We start from the raw sequence: 17,640 nt of genomic DNA on the forward strand, positions 1-17,640 counted from the left end.
TAAAGATGTCCTATCTAATATGGCTACGATGTCCTCTCTAATATGGTTACGATCTCTATTTAATATGGCTACGATGCCCTATCTAATATGGCTACGATCTCTATTTGATATGGTAAAGATGTCCTATCTAATATACTATCTAATATGGCTATACGATCTCTATTTAATACGGTAAAAATGTCCTATCTAATATACTATCTAATATAGCTACGATTTCTATCTGTTTAATTTGGCTGCGATATCTTATCTAATATGGCAAGAAAGCCCCTAATTAGCAAGACAACAAATACCTAATTGCTTCGTAGTATTCATTATTTATCAATCGGACCTAGTGGAAAACAAGCTGTTTCTTGACACTTATTAATGCAGTATAACGTGTATCTCGGATTACTGGGGAACATTAATTTCCACCGACAATGATAACTCATATTTGAGCCTAAATGTTATATGTTGTGCATTCACATGGGTTGCTAGTGAGTGGAAGACCAAAATAATAATTGTATAGCTATTGTTTAAAGAACTAACTGATGTGAAGGAAATCAGGCGAAATCGATGGATATTTTGTTGGAAATAATGAAACAAATATTATTTTCTTCTTAAGTTGTTATTTGTGGTTCAAGTAGCACGTAACTTGGCCATGAATAATTATTATAATGATTTTTATATAAAGGCTATTAGAAATCCGAAATCGTGTCGCAAAGTAGCAATCATTTGGGTGTAATTTTTTAATTTATGTTATCCTAAGGTAATACCTGGAGTTTTGATATTTTAAAAGAGACATTTTAGACATTTTGTTTATTTTCGACATTTTCGACAAAAGCGACATTTTCATCTAATTTTGTTTGTTTTAACTAGATAAAAATATGATTTTTTTTACAAAAATCTAGGAGCATGAGTAGGAGATATTTATTATAGTTATGTTGGGCCTATTAAATAATTTGTTCTATTTGTGCATCACTTCTTATGATAATTTTGCAGTATATTTATTTATAGAAATGCATTCTTTGTTGTTCGTTTCGTTATAGAGGATAAAATATATGAGTACATTAATAATACTAATTACAGGCAAGGTTATTTGAACACATATCAACTATCCGTCACAGAACTGATGCCTCTAACATAGAAAACACTCTGCTTTCACCAACTTAAAATCATCAGAATTTTGTTACAAATTGTCTTTGAATAAGGTCAAATTGTGTTCAATTTGCATGGTCGCGGATTATCGTGAATAATTTTTCGACATATATATTATATTATTTGCATTATATTAATTATATTATTATTTGAAAGAGAACCCGATATATGTTATGAAAGCCAACAGAGCTGCTATTGATCGTATGTTATAATTACATTTTGTATAAAGAACAATGCTGCAGATGAAAACGCTTGCAATGCGAACAATGATGTCCGAGAACAAAACTGACTTTTTTTCTATTAATATATAAGCACGGATATTGTACACTGATACTGACCAACAAAATAAAATTAGAGTTACAAAAATAGAACAGGGCAATGAACAACAAAGAAGGGAAGTGAAGTTACTCATGTCATCGCTTGGACCATCCTGCCTCCCGATATTGTGGGCGAGCTCGTCGCAAAGGCAAGTAGATTTAGTGGAGTTATACGAGTAGTTTATGACCGGTTGTTAACCCCTCTCGATGCCATCAAGCCTCTATTAGCCGTGTGGTCGGATATATCTTCTAACTTTATGAAGTTGTACGGCTCAGAATAGCGCGAACACTAATATCTTAAAACATTTCTGGTCTATAATTAACCCACTCACTAGGATATTCAGAGATTGTCACCATATTTAATATTATGTTGTACTCAAACATCATACCACAAACTCTAACATAGAACAATAAACTTCAATGTTATGCAAGTTTCCCGTTCCCACATGTGACCGTATAACATTATGAATGCACTCTCTGGACGATACAATAGATTAAGTAGCAATGAACTTAATGGCATTTAATAATGTAAAAGGGAAATTCGTGAATGAGACCGAATAAAGTTTCAAGCATTGAAGACTCTGATTAAAGATAGTTTATTTTCATATCATTGATAAAAACTACATATCAATTGAGTTTATGAAACAAAAACAATGTCAATCGTTGTGTTTGCACGATTTCATCACACTTTTTAGGACTAGATGCGAACACATGCAAATGTTCACTTCACCATCAGTTTAGTTCAATTTAATAATTGCATTCAGGCTTAAAGATCATGCATGATTGATATCATGTACTTGAAAGACATTAGGATTAGTACACATATTTTGACCCTAATTTCTTGCATAAATATATCTTTACATTATTATAATATGCTCGGGAATTTCGATTTTTTACGCATCGAATTCGTATATGTGAACTAAATTTTGAGTTTCTGGAGTGCTTTTGAAAATTGGTTCGTTGCCAGCCTGCGGGGCGTGACGTGCAAAGACATGTAAAGATTTAAACACCGCCAAGAATTGCGCTGAAATTTGTGTTGAATATTGTTGGAATCCCGTATTCGCAATGCAAGGGAATGAACGCATGAAGATTTTGTTAACATTCATCTTTTGTTTACGCTTGTGAACGTGAAAATAAGTTTTGCATATTTCAGATATTCGCATATTTTTTCGCAGAAAATATCTGCTTCTGCCAAATTCTGGGCATTTGGTGTTTTCTTTCATTAGGTTTGCATTATTTAATCTGTTGTTCATAATATAATACACTGTTAACAAATAGAATTCGTTTCAGTAGATTGCGCTTAATTTTTTAATATAGCCACATTGGAAACTATGATAAAATCATATCAAGTAATTTTAAATTTTGCGATCATTTGGATTGAACTGAATTGTTTAGATTGAATGGTGGGAAGGAAAATCGCAAAGAGCTAAATGTAAAAAATAAGTTGTTTGAGATCCGCAAGAAAATCGAGCGAAATCTATAATAAAATTCGATGAACATTCGTATTTCCTGATCAACAATCTATAATATTCGGATAATATATAATAGTTATACCCTTGATAATTTACAAAAAAAATGTTTAATACACATATAAACTATAATAATAACACACAAGTCGCAATTGCACTTGTATGGAAAAAATTGATTGTTTCGATATGTTCATAACCTGAATCTAGTGAATAAATTTTTGTCTCAAAATCACCACTCATTGTAAAGAGATTATTTCTCACTGCGTGTTAGTATTTTTCTATCTGTGAGCTATATATCAATAAATAAAAAACTTATTATCTGTCAATATTTATTGGAATAAATAGTTTGAAGTGTGCTCGAGATGCTGCGGAAGCTGTACTGTTTCTCGATTTAATAAAGGTTATCAATGCTTTTTATTTTTGTATATCCTGTCGAAACATTGATTTTTTTCGCGGATACTTGCAGCACAATTTTGAACTAATATTGGACAATATTTATGAAACAGTTTTAGTAAGATTTTTCTCTTTTTTTAAGAAATTTGTTTGAATTTTGTTGTTATGAAAACCTCTAATCTCGTAGACTCGTACGACATTATTCCTCTTCACGGACACAATGGCAGTTAAAGCTAAATATTGCCTATTGGTTAAGAGGAAATATATATGCGTGTATGTATGTATTATATTGAGTGCTTCATTTAACTATTTACCTATAGAAAATTCCTTCAAAATATTACAGCAGCAGATACTTCGTGAAATTTGAAATTTCACGTGAAATTTCAAATTTCACGTGAATTTTCGTGAAATTTTGAAATGTATTCGTGAAATTTGAGTTTTCACAAATTCCCCTTGCCTATCATAAAAAGTCGAGATATTTTCTAACTAAATTATTAGAAAGTGAAGGTCGTTATAATGGTAGGTATAATCGTTTAAAGCAGCGTCGAAATTGAACAATCAAATAGTTATAGTTACATTGGATGAAATTCTTCGGCTGATCGCCATTTTACATTTAACGTCAGTCGATTGACCTACTACGGTCCAGTATTTATTTTATGCAGATTACCATTCAGGTAGTTAACCGAGCAGCCTTGAAGCTTTCAAAAAACCCATCAAAATTAAAATATTTACGTTAGTATCCCTAAACTACAAACGTTCGGCGAAGAAAAAAAATATTTGTCATAAAATAGATTTGGAATATTGCTGAATTCGAAATTCGTTTGATTAATGTCTCGGTAAAATATGAATTCTGAACGGCAAATTTGCGAAATAGTTTGAAAAGAGTCGGTTACGAACGACCTTCTATCGTGCTGGCTGTTGGGCACACAAATGAAATTGAATAAAAAGATTATAAATACGTGCAATTTTAAAGTATTATTTATAATTTTGCGTTTCCTTAATACTGATTGCGAGAAATTTCAAATAGATATTTTTTGAAATTCATATTTAATTTTTGCAATATCATAGTATTTATTTGAAGTTAGATTAAATCATGTTAGCTTGATAACTGTGTATGAAAATTAGCTTATATGACTTTTTTCGACTGATTGGCATTATTAAAGCCCCAGCTTAAATTTTTAGCATCTGTCATCAAGTCGCCAATCAACACTTGTCAGATATTTTATTACCATTGCTGCAATATAATGAATTTTTTTGCTGGATTAATGATTAACCAGAGATTGGCTGCAAGGAAATGAACATTTAACCCCAAATAAGTTTTTGTGATATTTTATTCATTCATTTTATATAAATTATACATAAAATTTTTTGCGAGTAGATATATAATGTAATGAGCGTAGGTGTTCATTAACGTTACTGTTAGCAGCTCGAACAGAATTAAACATCGTAAGAAAATTTTTTAAAATGTAAAAAAATCTTGAGGTTGTCTTGGAAAAATGATGAGCGTTTTACGCTCAAGGCTTTAAAAAGTTTATATTCCCAAAGGTTACAGATTTGCATAAATTTATTGATCTGTCGGTACACGCTGTAGCAAGACATCAGTACACGCTGCAGCAACACATCAGTACACGCTGTAGCGATACATCAGTACACGCTGTAGCGATACATCAGTACACGCTGTAGCGATACATCAGTACACGCAGCATCGATACATCAGTACACGCTGTAGCGAGTCTCTTATACACATCTAGATGTGTATAAGAGACAGGCGATACATCAGTACACGCTGTAGCGATACATCAGTACACGCAGCATCGATACATCAGTACACGCTGTAGCGATACATCAGTACACGCTGTAGCGATACATCAGTACACACTGCAGCGATACATCTGCAAACGCAATAATATTACGGATATCACGGTAGTTAATTCACAAAATGTCTTTAATAAAATAACCTCAGGTTATTCAATTTAAGATACCGGAGACATTAATAAATTAGAATTATGTCGTAACTACCGACTGCCGTTATTTAAATCAGAGTAATTTTATAACTATTTTTGTTATTGTGTACTCGACAGAATATCACTCAAAATTTGTGACCACTCCAAATTCTGTCTCATTACAGGAGACTCAATTTTTTTTTTAGCTAATCTCCAAAAAAATGTTAATAAATTTATTAATGCGGTTAACCCCGTCTTTGAGTCTAGGCGACTCATTGGGATCGCCTGGATTTGTTAGGTAATTATACTAAAATATTAATAAATACCAGGTTAACTCTGCATTACTAGGGATATGAAAATTGCCTTCGATATGAAAATCTTTAATCTTGTCATTCCGAATTGAATAATATCAGAGAATCTAATCTCTCCAACTGAATCTCGCATACCGAGTAACGTCATGTTGAATCCAGTCTACAAATTTTAGAATTATTTAGTTTACTTAAAGAAAGTTATACGACTAATATTTGTTAAAGAGTTTAAAGAATTTATCAGAGTTTTGTCCGAACTTTATCCTACCTCAGTCCAAGCTTCGTCCCAAATTTATCCAATTTTTTTTTTCTGAAAAATTTCTGAATTTTGTATTAATTTTGCCCTATATTTTTTAAGATTAGTCAAAACTTTTCCCGATCACGCAGTACTCTGAATAGATAATCCCTTAGAATTTAAAGTGTTGTTACCCTGAATGCCGTCCTCCCGAAATATGTCAATCAATCCTAAATCCTGAAACACATTTCTAACTATAAAAAATAATATAAATATAACAAATCAGAACAGAATGTAATTTTTTATCTGATCCACTCATCCCGTTTTACAAAACCTCATGATTCATTTAAAAATAAAATTTCAGGCTGAGGCAATATCCGGATAATATATATTTCGCGGAACACACAATCTCGGACAGATATATAATATATATAAAAAACACGGATAATCTGGAATATTACTGATAAAACTTATAACTAAATTTGTTTTAATAATTAGTAGTTTCTTTGGCGTTGGCTCGGTCTCGCGTGCGATTGAGTGTCTGGGAGCCACGCAGAGACGATAGCCTCGGCCCAAATTTGGCGTGACCGTTTTTGTTGCGAGGCTGGGAGCCAAATTTCGTATAGTATTCAGAATTAAGATCAAAGGAAATGTCTTGAAGATTGTTCTGTTTACGTTTGTTAAGATGATTTTTGATCTTCACGTAGGCCACTAGGAGAAGAATGACCAGGAATAACACCAGCATCACAGACATCAGTGGCAAGGTCAACTTGTTGCTTGATGCCTGTCATCAGTTAAGCAAATTTGAATTATTTATTGGGGAGATACGTCTAAATTTACTATAGAAAACCACAAAAGAATTATAGAAAGGAGATAAAACATATTTTTGTGTAAAACTGTCTAAAGAAACACTAGGAAATGGTAGAGTGCAATATATCTGGCAAGGCTAATATTTAGTGGCGAATAACTCGCCATCAATATGATGACGCTACGGACGCTATATAGACAATATGGGTCACAAATTTTTCTGAGCGCATTAAAAATGGCACATGGTTCTCTGCCCTGGGCCTATTACTTTCAAAAAAAGTTGAGAGACCTTAAGTTCATCAGTCAATCATTGACGTTCTTTCAAGCAAAGTCCACCAATCATAGACAAGAAAAAAATATAACTCAGTACTCACTGCAGTGAGTGACAGAAGGCGCATTTTCTCGTCGACGAAAACTTGAGGTCAGGGACATCGGACGGACAGACAGACGGACATGGCGAGCACAATAGTGCATTTTTTTCAATAAATGAGAAAATGCGCTAAAAAGAACGTAAGTACTTACGTTCACTTAGCGAGTTTTGAAAGTATGGCCTCTGACCTGGAACTCGCGCTTCATGACTGCGAGGCCATAGACAAGAAAAAAAGAACGTAAGTACTTACGTTCACTTAGCGAGTTTTGAAAGTTTGGCCTCTGACCTGGAACTCTTGCTTCATGACTGCGATGCTGAAGTGAGCGACCGCGAGGTTCGAGACGTGGCCATAGTTGCGGTTCTCGTCCAACGCGCGCAGGCCGAAGTACAGCATCTGGTCATCGGTCATCTCCAGCAGTGACGCGTCTTTCAGCTCAACGTCGCAAAATATTTGGTTACTTGAATACATATGAATCGATGACGAATTTTTTCGACGGCTCATGAAACAATTTGGTGACCTTTGTACTAAGACAGTCAAATATACATGACAGTCAAATATACATGAATTATTACAATCAAGTATACATGAAGGTGATTGTGATATATGTAATATAATCATATTTATTTGACTCATTTGTCCTCTCAACTTGAAGTAATAATTAATGTCAGCTGGGCCAACTTTAAACACAGTCTTGCAAGCAAATTAATCTTGGGCAAATAAGTTCATGAAGTGCAATTTGTTTATTTCCAGCCAATAATCATTCACATAATTAAACAAAATTTTCATCCGCTAATAACCTAATATTTCGTCCCTTCATCGGTACTCTGATTATACATTTTTAACGTTCGGGTGCATGTAAAAACAAAGACAGCTCAGAGTTCTGAAAGAACGTATAGAAAACTAAAGCATATTATTTGATCTAAAACAGGACGGTATTGAAAAACTATTGATTTACGTAGCAAGTTGCAAAAAATCATATAAAAAGTTGTATTTTGTAGAAAAGACTTATAATGACTGTGAGGTCTTTTAGGGACAAGTTGGGCAAAGTAGCGGCCGTTTTGAAGTTCATCAAACTTAGCTTATTTTCTAATATAGTTAGCAACAGGTTAGCCTTCATGGCGTCGCCGGGGTTGGATAATTCTTGAAATTTTGGAATCCCCATCCCGTCATTCCCGTAATACCTAATCCCGTTAAAAACTTAATAGCAAAGAAAACTCCACAAAAATTCATAGTATCTTTAAAGAAAACGTGTCGGCAGCGTTTTCTTTAAAGATACTATGAATTTTTGTGGAGTTTTCTTTGCTATTAAGTTTTTAGTGAATTTGCGATTCGAGCAAACGAGTGATATTATTACTAATCCCGTTAATGATAGTGAAACTTAGACATTATAATTAAAAAAAGACTCCTACAAACTCAAATTTTACAAATAAGATAAATTCCTATTTCACTTTCTTTACAAAAATATGAAAAGAATTATGTTGCGTTGTATATAAATTTGTAAACCCGATTGCAAAATCAAATTTAAACTTTCGATCACCTATAAAATTTCCAGCTTTTCCATTAGTCCTTTCATTTATCCAATTAAATTTTAGGTTCTAGCAAAATCATGAAACGATTTTTATTCTGGATTTGGCCCGAATTGCCCTCTACATTTGTGGCGTTAGGACACATAAAACACACAAACTATGACAAGATTATATAGATAATAAAAAATCCTTACGATGACGGTGAGGTTTTACACTGAAGGAAAGACTTATGATGGCGGTGTGGTTTTGCACTGAAGGAAAGACTCACGATGACGGTGAGGTTTTGCAGTGAAAGAAAAGACTACGATGACGGTGAGGTTTTGCAATGAATCAAAGACTTACGATGACGGTGAGGTCTTGCAATGAATAAAAGACTTACGATGACGGTGAGGTTTTGCAATGAATAAAAGACTTACGATGACGGTGAGGTCTTGCACTGAAGGAAAGACTTACGATGACGGTGAGGTTTTGCACAGAGTTCGCAGGCAGCGGAGTGAGTGCGCCAGGCTGGACGTGTTCACCCTCGCGGACGCGCGTCGTGCGAAGGAACTCTCGTCGCAGCGTCGACTGGCGACGGTGGTAACGTAGCTCTAGCTCCGCGGCTGCCGACACGCGTTCGTTCATATTATTAAACTGAGTTAGGGTTGTTAATAATTCTATAGTCGATTCAAAATAATAATTAATGCTGTATTATTTTATTTTTAATTTGGAAGTACACAGAAACGTATTTATCAAGGTAGCGTGAAATTTGTCGGTGGTGGTAGTGCAGCTCAAGCTCCACGGCTGCCGACACGCGTTCGTTCATTATTAAACTGAGGTCAGGGTTGTTAATAATCCTAAATTCAATTGAAAATAATTATTACCGTTGTATAATTTTATTTTAGGTTGAAATTACACAGAAATGTATTTGTCAAGGTAGTGTGAAATTTGTTGGCTGTGGTAGCGTAGCTCCAGCTCTGCGGCTGTCGACACGCGTTCGTTTATATTATTAAACTGAGATCAGGGCATTTAATAATTCTATAGTCGAGTTAAAATGATAATTAATGCTGTATTATTTTATTTTTTAATTGGAAGTACACAGGAAAGTATTTGTCAAGGTAGTGGGAGATTTGTTGCCGGTGGTAGCTCAGCTCAAACTCAGCGGCTGCCGACACGCGTTCGTTCATATTATTAAACTGTGGTCAGGGTTATTAATAATTCTATAGTCGATTTAAAATAATTATTAATGCTGTATACTTATATTTTTAGTTTAAAGCACACAGAAACGTATTTGTCAAGGAAGTGTGAAATTTGTTGGACGAAGTCGCGTAGCCCAAGCTCAGCGGCTGTCGACATGCGTTTGTTCTTATCATGCTGGGGCCAGGGCATTCATTTATTAGATTTAATTTGAATAATTATTATTGTTGAACAATATATTTTATAGTCAGTAATTATTAAATATTAAAAATTATATACAAAAATTTGTAATTGCATTAAATTTACAATTTATACTATTGTTGTATACTTATGTTTGTAATGCAACTACACAGAAATGTATTCATTAAAGTAGTGTGAAATTTTTCCTACAGTTATATTATTGTATTTTTAAATTGTTAGCGTAATGAAATTAAAATATTCAATGATTCTTGTGACCTGTAGATTCACAAAATCTAACCGTAAAATATAACAGCGTTATATTCCTTTGAGTGTCGAAGGAATTCACTATTCCTTCGAGTGTCGCCCATCTAGGCAAACGACGTTTAATAACAACGTTGATAACGAGTTTATTCCGTTGAAACAACGATTCATCAACGTTATTTCCTTGTCAGATGTCTGGCGGGAATTTGACAATCTATGCAGAGATTACGATTTCTAGGTTAGGCTTTCGTGTGTTAACAGATATTAGTTATTTTTAATAAAAGATATTAGTTGTTTTTAATCAAATTAGACGGAAACAAACCCGTGCCGCTGAACAAGTCATCTCCAGGGCAGGTCCACTGTAGGCTGACTGCAGGGTCACCGCTGTGGGACCTGTAGAAGACCTGCGTCACCCGCAGGTCGGTGACACGTCCCGGCGGAGTCAGGTCTCTGGCTGAGTACTCCACCACCTGTAAAATATGATAATCATGTAAGTACTTTACCAGTACTGAGTACTAAACTACCTATAACGTATGATAATCATGTAAGTCCTTTACCAGTACTGAGTACTAAACTACCTATAACGTTTAATTATAATGTAAGTACTCCACCAGTACTAATTACTCCACCGTCTGTAAAGTATAACTATCATGTAAGTACTTTACCAGTACTGATTACTAAACTACCTATAACGTTTAATTATCATGTAAGTACTCCACCAGTACTAATTACTCCACCGCCTATGAAGAATAATTAGCCTGTAAGTACTTTACCAGTACTGAGTACTAAACTACCAATAACGTTTCATTATCATGTAAGGACTCCACCAGTACAAAGTACTAAACTACCTATAAAGAACAACCTTAGGGTAGAAATGGACCTCTAATTTTGATGAAACTGAGAAAATTAAACGTGTGCGTTAAGAGTAGCCAATACGAATCAGATTAGCAATGATTGTGACTGACGTGAAAATGAATTATACCAAATTATAAGTAAGCTCAATGCTGATATACACGAAATGTGTTTTTCTAGGGTGAAGCAAAAAAAATCATCTTTTTGCATTTGTAAAAACTTTTTTTTGCAACATCAGCTGCATGCCTTTTTTTGCAAATCATAGTCAATTTCAATGAAAATTCTTATGCCATATAAAAACTTACTTCAACGCGCTCGACAGGCTTCTCGATTTTAAAGTCTCCGGTACCAATAATGATGCGTAAATCGGTCTTTCCTGCGTTTTCTTCTGTCGGAGGAACATCGTTTGGGGTCTGAACGGCTGATGGAACTGTACATGTTGAATAAGTCAAACATTATAAGTCAAATTTAATCAAATGATATACAATCATAGTCATCTTATAAGTTTGCAAGAACGGGGACCAAACATTGTGGACACATTTTTTCGGACGTTCTTCTAGTTTTTAAGAGGATCTTTTGTTTTGATGAGCAATACAAATGAAACCATAGGACATGTTTGTATGATAAAATTGCCTGAATGGAATACAGCAACAGAGACTTATGGAAAGAAAATGGTCGGAGTTCAATAAATCTAAGTTTTTGCTCAAGTTATGGAATAACAAATGACTAACAGAATATACGTTGTATCTATGGATCATTATTTTATCAAATAAAATTTTGCTAACAGAAGAAGTGCCGCTTTGAAGTTTAAGAATGTTTACAGTTTTCTGCCAGTCTAAACACAAATGTGCCGCACTTGCGACTATGCAAACCATCTATACTATAGGGAGCAGACAGGTAATACCATCTGTAGTCGGAAGCAGAGAGACTATACCATCTGAGGTATATTGTAAAGCTGAAATGTAATACCATCTGTACTAGAGAACAGACACAAATAAGTAATACCATATATGACTCTGCAGAGAGGCAAAGGCTACTGTACAATAAAGAGCACAGGGGTAATACCATCTTCCTGGAAGCAGAGAGGTATTACCATTACCATCTGTAGTTGGGAGGATACAATTATTACCATCTGTAGTTGGGAGCGGAGAGGTAGTGCGTGGGAAAGATGACGTAGCATCAACATTGAAGAGCGACCGAGGAGAATCAACTTGAGGAAGCAACAGTGCAGAGGAGGCTGGCGTTTTGAGGAACGTCCTGGATTGTCGTCCTTGAACTAAGAATTCACAAGATCGATTAAAACAAATGAAAAATGTCACATATATCCTTCGAAATAAATTGGAGTGTATCTTTGGTAAATTGTCCCATAGTTGAATATTAAATAATATTAAAATTTCATGCAACAAGTATCCTTAATAGACGTCTAAAAAGATGCTAACTTTGGGTAGTTGCGACGATCTGGCAGTCAGTAGGGGCGATCAGTTTGCTGGGCTTGAGAATGGTAATATTGCCACGGTATTGCGTCGCAGACTCGTCAGAAGCTTGTGTATGGAAAAACCAACCACAAATTAATAAATTAATGCAATTAATTTTTTTGCATATCGAAATAATATAAGTACACCAATGAAAGTATTAAAGGGTATATTTCTCGTGTTGGTTTAGTTAAGATCAAACATAAGTACGAGACTGGCGACTATATTGGAAGAATGATTGATTATTGATATACTGCCATGCTCACGAACACTTTTATCATAATAAGCATAAAACATGGGTTAAGCATAATATTACCTGACATGACCCGTTTAAGTTTTTCAATGTGAGTCAAGGAAGCATTGCCGGAATCCACGATGATGAGTGAGACGTCCTCGGGACTCCACGCGTCTCCAGGCGGGCACTCAACCAAGACGTCAAACTTGCCTACACTGCACATCAGTCGAGTGATAACGCCGCTTTATAATCACGTAAACGATGAATAAAAAATATAACTCAGTACTCACTGCAGTGAGTGACAGAGAGCGCATTTTCTCGGCGACGAAAACGTGAAGTTACGGATAGACGGACAGACGGAGTTGACGAGCACAGAGCGCCTTTTTTCATAAATGAGGAAATGCGCTAATACTAAGTGATAATTTTTGCATGAGTAATAGATAATAATTGATCATTCATGAAGCCTATAAGTTGTGAATACATGTGCAATGATTTCTCTTATTCACTGTATTGCGCAAGCAGTAAAATATATTGTTTCCCAATGATGTCAAAATCCTAATCAGGATAAATTCTAGTAGAAAATCATAAAATTTACTTCTATCTCAAATCTCAAGTCTACTTTCATCGTAAATTCATAAATTTTACCCACCATTCTTTCAATTTAACAGACGAGGCCATATTCTATCATTCACAAACTTTTTTCATATCGTATTCATCTGCACGAGCTTTTTCGATGCTTGAAATATATTGAAGCAAGTCGGACATCATGTTGTTTATTTATTAGTGGATACTTTAACCCTAGTCATCTCTGGTGGTGACACACATCGTAGAAATATCACTGAAGTTTTATATTTCCCTTCTCCAAAATTAGAGTCTGTCATTAGTGAACGCCCGACTTTCTCTCGGAAAAGCCGTTGTTAGAAAATTAATATTACTGGACCGGAGTTCTATATATCACCTCCCAACATATTAAAGTCTGTCATTTAAACGCCAGATCTTTTTCCGGGAGTGTTAGTGGAAAAAAAATATTCCTGGACTGTAGTTCTTTATTTTGTCTATTGGGGTTTGTTGTGAGAAACATATACTGTATATAGTCCTTGCTTCCACGACCGTTTCTTGGAAAAAAATATTACCGGACCTGAGCTCTACATTTTTCCATCAGTGTTCGCCAAACTTCATTTCAGGATGATGATGGTAGGATAGAAATATTACTGGACTGGAGTTCAAGGTTTTTTTCATCAGTGTACGCCAAACCATATTTACTGGGCGTCGTTGGTCAAAGGAAGTATTCCTGGAATAGAGCTCTAAATTTCCTTCAGCAGTGTACGCTAAACCTAGTCTCCAGGTCGCTATTGGTAAAAAGAAATATTTTTTTTACGGGAGCTCTAAATAATCTCTTCAATGTACGCCAAACCTAGTTTTTGGGGCGCCATAGTTAAAAAAATATAACTCAGTACTCACTGCAGTGAGTGACAGAGAGCGCATTTTCTCGTCGACGAAAACTTGAAGTCACGGACGGACAGACGGACTGACATGGCGAGGACAGTAGTGCATTTTTTCCATAAATGAGAAAATGCACTAAAAATATTACTAGACTGGAGCTTCATTTGCTCCAGCTTTCCATTTGCAACATCAGCGTTTGCCCAACCTTGTTTCCGGGGAGCCGTTGGCGGTGTTGGGTTCCCAGAAGCGGTGTGGGCGCGCGGCGGGTAAGATGCGGGCGGAGTTGGGGGAGCTGCGGGCGCGCACGGAGATCGTGTAGTGGCCGTCCCCCGGCACACCCGTCAGGAACCCTGAGTACGCGCCGTCCTCGGCCACCGTATCTGCCGCTACACTCGGGGAGATGAGGGGGACTTTGTCCGAATAACAATATCACATATTCGACGATGTGGTTATAGATGGGATTTATACCTTAAAAATCTACTGTCAACTGCATCATAGAAAAATTTTACGACAATTGCAGTATAATTACATACGCAATCCTATACAGACGAGCAAAGAACAAGCGGTCGGAAATCTTAATGGAAGTATGTAGACTTCAGCTGCTCACCGAAACCAGTGTAGAGCAAAGGAATGACTTAAGTAAAGCGACTCACCGACGCCTGTGTCTAGCAGGGGAATGACTGCAGTGAAGGGAGTGACTCACCGACGCCTGTGTCTAGCAAGGCAATGACAGCAGTGAAGTTCTTGGGGCCAGAGATGACGGCCTCCACTTTGGCTCCGATGATCGGGGCGCCTCGTCCTTGTGTCAGTACAGTCACCAACCGCACTTGACTTCTGTGCCTGATCCTTCACGGGACAAGGAAGGTTCTTTGGGCCATGTTTTCAATGGCACTCTAGTGCAATAAGTCCTTTCTAATTTGTCTTAGAAGATTATTTGAAACTCTTCAGATGAAAATTTCGTAAAAACAACAATTTAGTTATTGTCAGAAAATAAATGTTTAGTTTGCAATGAAAATTGGAGCCCGTATTATTCTTTAATTTTATCTAGTGACGGACGGGGCCAGAAAATGTAAGCTGTGGGATGATTAAGATCAAAAATGATTTGAAATGAACAATTCCCAGTCAAAATTCGAATCCTTTACATATTTGAAGTTAAAGCATAATAGTATAGGAAAATGACGTATGGAGGATGCGCTACAATGATAATTCTCTGATTAATTACAAGACGATCGAAGGTTTTATGATACTCACCGTGACGCATGCTGATGAGAATACGGAACCGCCTCAAGCTCAGAGCTCGTTGATCCCGTAAACGATTCTTCTGTGGCAAGAGTTCCATATTTTCCAGCACTGCTGACTGCCGCTTCAGTGGAGGATTCGGGCATGATATTTTTCGGCGAAGTTTCAGTGGTTGACGCAGTCGTGGTGTCAACCGATTGTTCTCCACTCTTTTGGCAGCTAACTTCGTCCGGGTTCGTCACGAATAACTTGGTCAACATTCTTGGAAAAAAATCTGAATTAACTTCAAATGCCTTCAATATTGAGATTCCAAACTTTTTAGCCTAAAATTAGAATTTTAAAATTCAGCGGTGTATAAATTTATAATTAAGGTGGTCAATTACGTATTGGGCCCATATAGGGGTTAAGATTACACACAATTCTTGCACCAGTTGACAACCACGAATAAACAAACGTTGGAACAAATTTGTCTTAGCAAAGTTGCGTTACAAAAAAATTAGGGACAATAAAAATTGAGAATCCAGTACACCTGATATTTTCAGTTGTGCTGAAAAAAAGCTGGTAAAATAAAAAATGCATGTAAGTAGTTTATTATAAAATGCAGTGATAAACTGGTTAAATTTTTCGTTTTGAGCTTTCCAAATGTTACTCTGGAGTACGAATGAACTTTTTAGGCGGATGAGGATTTCGGTATAAATCAGAACGGAAAAATTGCGAATAAGTCACAATTCAACTCTATAGATAAAACCAAGCTTAAAATAATAATAATAATAATAATAATAATAATAATAATAATAATAATAATAAATAAATATCTCATAATGTACGCTGAAGTTTAATGTTTGAATCGGCTGAGACAACAATTTTAACTCATGATAAATAACCTTACAATGGGTAAAATGTACTGGGACTTTGTTTTACGCGCAGCTTCACACAGTTCTAGTGACAACAGAATATAAAAAAATATAACTCAGTACTCTCTGCTGTGAGTGACAGAGAGCGCATTTTCTCGTCGCCGAAAACGTGAAGTCACGGACGGACAGACAGACGGACAGACGGACGGCTGGACGGACGGACGGACATGACGAGCACAATAGGGCATTTTTTCCATAAATGAGAAATCCCCCAAAGAGCATAGATATACTTATATTATTAATAATATTGTCTTATTTGTATTTTAATATCTTTCTATTGATTCGCAATCGAGTGCGAGAAAATCTACATTCGTCACCATTAATTTGTACACAAATTCTAGATTGTCTACAATGATTTCTTTATTCTGATTCCGGCTTATGAATAGGTGTGAATTGTGAGTGTGTGGTGCTGGTGAAGGAGAAATATAGTCGGAAAAATATATGTTAAAGACAGAATCTGGGCAAGTTACGACGTAGTCTCGGCGATTTCGTATTTAATATCAACAATTTCTCAATAGGTTTGTAAAGTGATTCACCATTTGAGCAAAACAGCTTAAAGTTGAACGGAACATCTACAATGTGGCAATTGTTCATTGCACCGAAGTTCATATTTCTAAATTCCTGCTATTATCCCGTTTCCCTATATTCCTGTTTGTTTGACTGGAGTTTTCATTTGGTTTTATTAAGGTTTTTCTATACTTTCTAAGTTATTTCTTCATCTGTGGGGAGTTGGATATAGGATCAAATTTCAAGTTAGTTAAAATTGTAAATTCAAATCTCAATTTTTTAATTTAATATATTTTCATTTGTGTAGATTTATTATTTAACTCAGTGTTTTTGCACGTGTAGCGCGGCAATCACTTTCAGTGCTCGTGGATACCAATACCTCAAATGAGAGAGAAACCGTATAATTTGCATAATCCACACTTTATTAGAAGCAACAAGATTTGAAGTTAATGAGCATTCTAGCTTCATGATGCTGTGAGAAAGGAGTCGCTTATATGCACTATTATATATAATATAATATGCATGTCCAACATACGGAATTCAATTCCGAGAGATATTTTCAAAAGCTCCCACCTGAGAGCGAGTCTCTCATCCAGCGTCTGGAAAATCTTAAGCGTCGTAATCAGAGGAGACGGCAACTGGAGAGCGTTGACAGGCATCGCGGCGACGGTGACACGTATGTCGCCGTGGCTCTGGCGACAACAAACCACTTAGAATTACGGACGATACCTGCACTTGTAATTAATTTAAATTCAATGTTTTAAAATTAGTGCTGCATCTTCCGTTTACTCTGTGGATAGCTAAATTGCCACGGCTGGCTTTTGCCTAATGGTAAGTCCACGTTTATTTACATCCAAC

At 35.8% G+C, this 17,640-nt stretch overlaps 1 protein-coding gene across 2 annotated transcripts; it reads right to left on the reverse strand.

The window, feature by feature from the left end:
* Positions 1-5,623: 5,623 nt before the first annotated feature.
* LOC108664985 lies at positions 5,624-17,470 on the reverse strand. Of its 2 annotated transcripts, none has more exons than XM_047883555.1 (12): positions 17,356-17,470; positions 15,374-15,622; positions 14,826-14,968; positions 14,328-14,508; positions 12,761-12,894; positions 12,412-12,513; positions 12,102-12,248; positions 11,278-11,360; positions 10,443-10,590; positions 8,957-9,105; positions 7,263-7,409; positions 5,624-6,583 (listed from the first exon to the last, which is right to left on the reverse strand). In XM_047883555.1, exons 1-12 carry the CDS (start codon positions 17,439-17,441, stop codon positions 6,287-6,289), a joined length of 1,866 nt encoding a protein of 621 aa, XP_047739511.1. In that variant the 5' UTR covers positions 17,442-17,470; the 3' UTR covers positions 5,624-6,286. The 2 variants fall into 2 exon arrangements, with proteins under 2 accessions (XP_047739511.1, XP_018007184.1); XM_018151695.2 differs by having other exon boundaries at positions 11,278-11,402.
* Between the last annotated feature and the right edge of the window lie 170 nt (positions 17,471-17,640).

Source organism: Hyalella azteca, unplaced genomic scaffold (genome assembly GCF_000764305.2).
Source record: "Hyalella azteca isolate HAZT.00-mixed unplaced genomic scaffold, Hazt_2.0.2 contig13225, whole genome shotgun sequence".
Lineage (NCBI taxonomy): Eukaryota > Metazoa > Arthropoda > Malacostraca > Amphipoda > Hyalellidae > Hyalella > Hyalella azteca.